General features: G+C 43.7%; 1 protein-coding gene across 1 annotated transcript; it reads right to left on the bottom strand.

The window, feature by feature from the left end:
- Nucleotides 1–6,972: 6,972 nt before the first annotated feature.
- Nucleotides 6,973–8,588, bottom strand: LOC119392998 (slit homolog 1 protein-like). The gene is made up of 2 exons (XM_037659870.2): nt 8,437–8,588; nt 6,973–7,391 (listed from the first exon to the last, which is right to left on the bottom strand). Exons 1-2 carry the CDS (start codon nt 8,543–8,545, stop codon nt 7,240–7,242), a joined length of 261 nt encoding a protein of 86 aa, XP_037515798.1. The 5' UTR covers nt 8,546–8,588; the 3' UTR covers nt 6,973–7,239.
- Between the last annotated feature and the right edge of the window lie 250 nt (nt 8,589–8,838).

Below are 8,838 nucleotides of genomic sequence, written 5' to 3'. Positions count from 1 at the left end.
TGGTCGTGTGTGAAAATCGTCACTATACAGGATAGCTGCGTGACAGCTTCTATACCGTTTATATATATATATATATATATATATATATATATATATATATATATATATATATATATATATATGTATATGTATATATATATAGTGTGTGTGTGTGTGAACGGTATATAACCTACCACGCATGCCGAAAAAACGTAGCACAGATTTTCACAGAGGACCTTTGTTTTTTAAGTATATTATTCCAACGTTTTGAGGGGTGAAAGGCCGACAAGTAACCTTTAAAATAAGTATCTAACACGTAATCTACTAAGGGTTACATATTTTCCTGTATACTTATAGTAAGGGTTACACGCATATAAGTTACTTTTTAACATTTAAAATATAAGTATACCAGGATTTGAAAATGTGCACCTATAGTAAGGGTTACCCGGTTTAGAGTGTAGAAATGACGCTCCTCAAGCTTACGTTGTGACTGTGCCACGTGTTCGCTGGGGACTGGCGTGTGTGTACAGCGAATCTCTCTGTGGCTAAGACCTGCAAAAATCTGTCCGAGATGTTGACAGAAACAAAGTATCCACGCTAAAGCCCCTGAATCTTTTAAATGTAGCGAAACGCTTTGATTCTTTTGCCGAGCCGTGCGATAGGTCGGTTGGCGACACGCGACCTTTTCTCCTTCGCACCCTGCCCGAAGTGTACAGCAATTGATCGCTGTGCCAGCTGTACGTACGGTTGTCTTGCGCTTTCACGCGTGGAGTTAGACAATTTGGTAAGCAGAAAGTACTTAACGCTTCTCTGGTGCATTGTATTCGTAACCTCGAAATGCTGATTTACCTTGTGCTTGAGCGGACGCAGGAATGATGCGTTTTTTATTATTCTACGTTTGCAGCGTCACGTGCTAGCATGCCGGGCTGCTGTGCCTACTGTCGCGGTGATCATAAAATAAGCAGAATGAAGGTGTGGCCCCACGCAATCGTGTACAGGGATTTTTTACCCACTTGCCAGAAGCAAAGCCTCCACGATGAAGAGACGTTTCACGACTTTTCTGCTAGGGGAGAGCGCATGCGCCGGGGCGTCATGAACAAGGCGGATTGGCGGCCAGAGGGCGTGATAGCGACCTGTATGATGGATTTTCAAGATACCCGGCTATGGGAAGTAAGTGACTTCGTAATACAGCAGAAAGCCGCGGTTACGTTCCCGGATGCTGTATTTTCCTGGCTGTTACGTCGTTTTCGACCGGCCCCGGCATAGCTCCTATAGGATCCAATTCATTGGGAAAACCGCTATTACGCCGCTACTGTGGCGCCATTTCCGCATTGTACGTTGCAAACCGGCCCTCCGAGATGGCCCAGGCCGCCATGGTGACTTTTCGCGTCGCTGGGTTTGGCCCGCTTGGTGGCTTGACGAACAATCCGCCTGTTTTCATTTTGCTGTGCCGCCCCCTGCCGTTTTGATAGGGGTTTGATAGGGGCCGGGACAACCGGTATTGCCAGAAGCAAAGCCTCCACGATGAAGAGACGTTTCACGACTTTTCTGCTAGGGGAGAGCGCATGCGCCGGGGCGTCATGAACAAGGCGGATTGGTGGCCAGAGGGCGTGATAGCGACCTGTATGATGGATTTTAAACTCCCGCCGCCAGAAACACGACATCCGAGGTCTGTATTTTAACACGAAAGTGTTTTATGCCGGGGTCCACCAAGACTCATGACGTATTTCCGTCACGGAAATACGCCAGCAAAACGAAGGCCATCATGTGGCAAAGAAAAAAAAAAGCTAAGAAAACAAACAGGTTCCGTTGACGGGAGTCGAACCCATGACCTCTCGGTCCGCCGCGATGGCTGGCGGGGGTTTAGCCCATTGAGCTATCGCCAAACACGTTACGAAAGCTACACGAAAGCACCTTTTGTCTTTCACAAATTCCTCTTACAGTGCTCTTGGATAGGTGGACGGATGCTATGAGCGTCCCCTTTATAATGGGGCAGAGACATGTGTGTCACCAGGCTCGAAAAAAACAGACGCGCCGCTGCTACGACCGTCCCCTTCGGCGCGTTTCCACTAGAAATGTAATTTCGTCAACGCTTTAAACACCGCAAGGTGGTGGATTTAGCCCAAACTTCGCTCAGAGCATCCATCCATATCGAAAAATAGCTCTCCGACGCTCGCCTGGCTGTCGCACCGCGTTCCCCGCTCGCCCTGTGAGAATTAACAGCCAGGCTATAGAGAAGACACGACGCGCGTAGCATTTCTCTTCGCGTTTCACGTTGCTTTGAAGGAGTGCATATCGGGTATCAGTGTTTATTATGTGCTTGGTGGTGAAATCTTTGCGCGGGGTTCACCGTATGCGGTGCCCACGTATATGTTGGAAACATCGCTAGCGCCTGTATGAGAAGCGCGCGTGCTGGTGTGAGCAGTGAAGGAAGAAGAAGACGACGTGGATGAAAGACAGTCAGGTTGCCAAGGTCCAACCAACCAACCAACGCTCGTGCGTGTTCACCTGTGTGGCGTTGTGTTGCCTGTGTGGCATGTTATTTCTGATGTTTTAGTAAATTCACTATCTTCCTACTACGTCTCCTGACTTCTACGACGCCCGAAGACAACATAGATGTTAAGAACTTCAGCTACCGCAAGGGTTAAATCATGACCATGGGCGTTAGTCATCGGTACGGAGATATGCCATCAGGCGTCAACGTGAGTGCGTCCACATCAAGCGGTGCTATATGTGCCCAACAACAGAACACATTGTACACACTCTTATATACCAATGCACTGTAAACAATAAACTACTTCACTGACGACAGCTTTCACTTTCGTGTTATACCGATTCCCATGACCGATGGATCAGCCATCTTCTTGTTACTTCGGAGTGCCCTTTCTTTTATGTGACACCTGATTTTACAACATTTCGTCATACAGATGCAGTTTTATTAACAGAACTAAATGCTGATATTGACTACGATTAATTATCAGGGCAAGCACATACGTATGCATGTTTTTAATATATGAGTTTATCATGTGTAGAACAACAGTGTAGGCTGCACGGACAATTCAGTTATATGCTTTACAGGCATGTGTGTGCGGGTGAATATGGGAGGCTCTTTCATGTTTTTAAGGTTGTATCTCATAATCGTGTGTACTGATGGTAATGTTCCTTCCTACAACACTTTGTCTGCCATAAAGTCTGCTGCACAATTTCCGTGACAAGATAACAACGAGATGTCAGTTACGTAATAAAGGCGCACCAGATGCATGTGCAGTCAGATAGCAAATGATGTTTTATGTTTTTTTTCGGTTACATTTCATAACTGTGTGCACTGTTGGCGATATTGCTTTCTACACAGCTTTGCACTCAGCTTTGCCTACAACAGAAGCTGCTTGAGAAAACGAAAGTGACGAGGCAGCAATGACAAGTTAGTTACCGTTTAAGGGCATACATATATACTAATAGCGCTGTTACGTGTGCCCTACCATGGTTTTAACGTTTTCCACAGATCAGCTCATAGATGAAGCAGCCATATGATTTCAAAATAATGCCAAAGCAAAGGATGGAAGTGCATGCAATTTAATCAGTGCAGCGACCTTTAGAACACTGTAAGGTGAGGATTAGTCAGTTCTTTCTGTCTGAATTTTGTACAGCTGTGTCCCCAAACAAGATGGAGGCTGAAGTCAGCTCCTTGTCCGCTCGAGTGCACGAAAATATGTGTAAGTTTCTAGTAGTAATAAAAAATTTCGCTATTCTAGTACTACTGTTTCACAGCTCGTTCAGCACGCAAGCTGAAGCGAAATAATTTTTAAGGTTTAACGTCCAAAAACCAAGATATGACCATGAGAGATGCCGTAGTGGAGGGCTCCGGAAATTTCGACCACCTGTGGTTCTTTAACGTGCACCTAAATCTAAGTACACGGGCCTCAAGCATTTTTGCCCCCACTTTCGCTACTTCAGTTGCACACATTTGTTATATGCAGAGGTACGTCTCCTAACGTCCTTTTTTCTCCAGTGTCAGTTCCGCATGCAGTCTTGCTGAACTGGATCAGGCAACTGGAAGCCGTACTTCAATCCACCACGCGTAAGCTCAAGTTCGCACACAAACAATGACACAAAACGCTTGATGTAAACTGTCGACATGTCGTTGGTTTAAAGAAGTACTAGAATGAAAACTAAGTAAGGTTTCTGCACAAAGTGAACATGAGAGGAACAAAGTGAAGCAGAGAGGCTGATAAAGAGATTCAGAATGAAACTCCAGCGGTGCTCGAGGCTACGAAGTTTTTAAAAACTTGGCCAGCTTTTGCCTACGAAACGGACATTGCAACGTCACTAACAAAGCTACAACTTTGAATCTAGGTTGCTCTATCCCATCATGGAATCTATTGGATTGAAGGTGCGTGTGAACGCATTTCAGTACATAGCATTTTGATGGCGCTCATCCATACAAGTGTAATAGCTTTCGTCAGCCTGCGTATAATATGTACTCCCTGCTGAAGCTCATGTTACCGGAGCAACACCATGCTACTTTAGTGGCGGACGAAATTCAGCTTACACCGGATCTTGCCTACGATACGTCATTCAGTACAGTGCTAGGAGCTCCAGCCATTCCTCTAGCAGATGGGACACCTCCTGCTCAGTGGTTGGCCACCCACGGGCTTGTGTTTATGTTAGGTGGCGTAAGCACTCGTTGGAAACAAAAATATCGCATACCATTTGACTGTCGAATCATTTGATGCAAATACACTCAATGGTTGTATAATTTTGATTGTGAACGCATGTGAAGACGTGTTAAAAGTTTACGCTGTCGTCATTGACATTTGCAGTGGTTGCCACGGTGCATGGACGTTTTTGTAATAGTGTGGAATAGACATAGCAGGCCGTAAACCTTGTGTCCTCACCCATGCGATGCATTCAGTAAGCGTTCTTTTTATCCCGATGTGCATCATATTTTGAGGAATTTGTGGAACCAGATTACTAAAGGTCACAAAATATAACTTCTTGGTGCGGGATCGAATCCAGGCCGCGACGGCCGCGTTTTCGATGGAGGCGAAAATGTTGGAGGCCCGTGTGCTTAGATCAAGGTGCAGCTCAAAGAACAACATGTGGTGGAAATTTTTACGGTTTTACCGATGATCTCCCCATCTCGAGCTTCGCCCACTTATCATCATTCATTCCGTGGATATGGCGTGATTTTTTTGGACTTTAAACCCTAACAATTATTGTTATTATGATCTTCATAGCGCAACTGTGAAAAATCACGGCCTTGCCTGCAGCGAGGTATATATGGAGCTTGTTAAAATGCTGATTAAACTTAACAGCAATGCAGAGCTTAAGCTCGCACCCCACCCAAAACCATCTTGCGTGGAACCTGGTCACTACGATGCGATAAAAGTAGGGCCGGCGTACAGCCTCCTTAGGAATGACACGGGTGCTGCTCTTCGTATACTATTGGTAAATGGCACACTAGATAAATAGGCATTAACCACTGCGAGGTTTGTGGAGGCTATATTCAGGTGATTCAAGCTGATAACTTAAGGACCACCAAACTGACCTTCAGCCACTTCGATGATGTGTAGCATGATAATGCAGTTGCATTTCTAAGCGATGTAATTGAGCTGTTCGAGAACATTTGCATTCGCAGTGCAATAAAACAGAACTGTACGGAAACCAGTCAAAATGGAGGTTATTCTCGCAAATGCAGGGACCTTGGAACTTCTGTACTCTTTCTCGAGTACTATCAGTTCATATTTCTGCTGTTAAATCGTTTCAGTCAAGACGCCGTGGAAAATCTGTTTTCAACCTTGAGGAGCGAAAACCCAGTGCCCTAAGTTCATGAATTGAGATCTGCTCTTCGCGCCACTACAATAGCAGGGTTTTTGCGCTCAAGCAAAGAGGGAAGCTGTGTTGAGGAGGGATGCTTGAGTCTTACAAGAATGCGATAAGGAGCTACAGACACATGACAAAAAGTAGCGGGACCTGATAACGTCGTTTACATTGTTCTCGCAAGTGTAAAGTACTCGCTAGAGTACTTGGCTCGCTATGTGGGAGCACAAGTGAAATAGACTAACTTATGTGAAGCCTGTCGAGCGGCAATTAGAAACAACTTTCAGGGGAGCAAGCTGACTGTGTTAAAAGCATACAACAAAAAGAAGCTAGCCTTAGCAGTTTCATCACCTGCCATACTTCAGCTCGTAGAAACCGCCGAGAGCTACCTGGGCAGCAACCACCGGAACCTACTTAATAACAGGGTGTCCACAAAAGACCACAAAGCTGAAATACAGCAACCGTGGTTTCTGGGCAGCTGCTTTCATACATGCTACAAAGCCAGCAATGACGTCTTGGGAATTTTCTTGTGCGCGAGAGTCTGCATTCGAAGAGAGAACTTCGAGCTTGTACAGCATGTTCACGGCACCCAGAACTAGAAGTGCCGGCATGAGCAAAGCCACAAAGATCATTAGGTAACACAAATGTTTGTCTTTGCAAGTGTATTTACATGCAACGCTACTAAGCTTAAATATAAGTATTTGTCTTGCACATTGAATATTATAGCTGCTGCTTTTATTTTTCTTTAGACATGCTGTCTCAATTCGGATGTAGTGCTTCTTTGTTGTACCCTGCAGCTTTATATTGGTTCTATATCAATCAAGTGCGAGGTACTATTTTTCGTGGTTTTGCAAAGGAGATAAAGATTTATTGTTAGCACCATATCTGCGGTCCTCATAATCAACTGTTCTCATTGAATGAGAGGTGCTTGGTGTTGTGCATTATATTATTGCTGTGATCTACTCTAGTCAACATGAATATTTGTTGAATATTGAGCATGAAAATTGAACACGAATATTCTGGAGCTCAGGAAAAAATGAACACTGTGTCGAAGGAAGCCGGAAACCTCCGGGTTGAACGGGTTTCGCGCCAATGCTACCGCTAAGAGTAAGCTGAAGAACGCTACCTGCCTAGTGGCCTAAGTGTTTTTTTCTCACAACACTATGTTGCTCGTACAGAAATGACCTCTTTATTGAACATTCACTCGCGTACTGTAAACTAAACATGGCAAGCCTCCGGTAAGTGCACTGGAATATACTAATTCCAGCGTCATCCCACTATCACAGTTTTTCGTGCTTGGCTTACGAAGTAATTCTGGATGTTACAGCATACTTAAAATATAAGGCAGGGATACAAGATATTTCGGTATTGGCTGGATTTGTTCTTTAAAGATGTCAGTTTCTTTGTAGCGCTTTGAGGGACGGAGCTTTGCAAATACATTTATGCACCGTCAGTGCAAGTCAACTGTTCCTGAGTGATATCCTTGAGCGGTTGGTCCTTAAGAGCTTCCGGCGTTTTGCAATTTGCATTGAGCCAGCTGGGTGGGTATTGCAATGCGAATGCCAGCTTGCAGTCACAGTGCAGCGGATTTCCTGTAAAGAGGACAGAGGAAACAAACTGAGTAAGTAAAATGTCTTAAAAATAAAGAAGTGAATTTGGACCACAAATTCTTTCTCTATGACCTGCTCAGCTTGCCTTATACAGAAACACAGAAAGGCATTCACGAAGCCTTGGTCGTTAATGCTTCCCTCTGAATGTGTATTAGTTGGTTTAGTATCAGTTTACTATAATGCAAGAAAACATTTCGGGATTATTACTGACCACCAACGTTTCTCTTAATCTTCACATAAATATAATGGCAATTTACAAGCACAATGAAATCTCCGACAGTCCGCTGGTTCAACCGTGATTACACATGTTTACAAATCCTACAAAAATCATTATCTTTGGATGTTTCGTAATATGTTATAAATTAAAACGAACGCGCCTTATCAAAACACCTAAAATGTGTTACGCAGGAAAACGTGATTGCTGCATTGTTTCGGACAAAAAGAGTTGAGAAGAGAAAGCTGTGGCATTTTTATTTTCGATTGTGCTGAAACTTTTTTGCTGGAAATGGAAATAGGAAATGTAACAAAAAAAAGCCTTAGAAGATAACATTTGAATTTTTAACCCAATACATTTAACTGAATGATTACTTGCAGGTTACGAAGAAGACACGCCCTTTGTTCTCTACAGCAGCCAACATGTACACAAACACTAATGTGGCATTGTTGTAATTTTTTGAGTAAACATACCTGCTGTATAAATAGATACGTTACTGTCACGTCAAGAAGTAAATGCGGTCAGGCAGATATATGTCACGCATTTAACGCGTCATAACGCTATACATGTAAAGAAAGGCGAGGGAAAAAATGAAACATGGTGCCCTTATACCAATTCTTTTGTCATTGAGTTCTCGGGCGATAACGAATGCTTTGAAAGCATCCGCGCTGCCCTTGAATAGATATTTCTGCATTTATTGTACTACAACGCTTGTATTGAAAAGAACGAAGAACCCACAAGATGTCAAGCCACCTTGCGAGTGATTTAGCTATATTATTCTTCCCTCCATTGCTTAGTTTTTTTTTTGCTCACCGATGAAACGAACTCTGTTAGCCTCGTTGAGAGTGAGAGGAGCAAACGTGTCCGGGTGGAATGTTGTGATCTGATTGTGCTCGACGGTGACCGATCGTAGAAGCGGCATGTCAGCACTGAAGTCTCTAGGAAGGGAGGTCAAGTTGTTCTTGCTGAAACAAACGCAAAGAAAATCGAGTCTGAAGCAATTCACAACACTTCGTTCTTTCGAAGCTCAAGGTATCACAGTCGGCGAACTATTGAACCCATGTCCGGAATAATATTATTGCGATAGCGATTATATGGACACGCTCGGCTGATTTTTGCCGTCGACGTCATGTCCCGGAGATATATATATATATATATATATATATATATATATATATATATATATATATATATATATATATATATAAGGCACAC

Source organism: Rhipicephalus sanguineus, chromosome 5 (genome assembly GCF_013339695.2).
Source record: "Rhipicephalus sanguineus isolate Rsan-2018 chromosome 5, BIME_Rsan_1.4, whole genome shotgun sequence".
NCBI lineage: Eukaryota > Metazoa > Arthropoda > Arachnida > Ixodida > Ixodidae > Rhipicephalus > Rhipicephalus sanguineus.
The sequence above is the reverse complement of the archived record's forward strand: the minus strand, read 5'-3'. Positions and strand labels throughout refer to the sequence as shown.

What these genes read in the sequence shown, in the direction of transcription:
- LOC119392998 (XM_037659870.2), bottom strand. Translation starts at nt 8,545, where the DNA reads ATGCCGCTTCTACGATCGGTCACCGTCGAGCACAATCAGATCACAACA. An exon ending in TAACAGAGTTCGTTTCATCG is followed by an intron (nt 7,392 to 8,436) that starts GTGAGCAAAAAA and finishes TCCTCTTTACAG; the next exon opens with GAAATCCGCTGCACTGTGAC.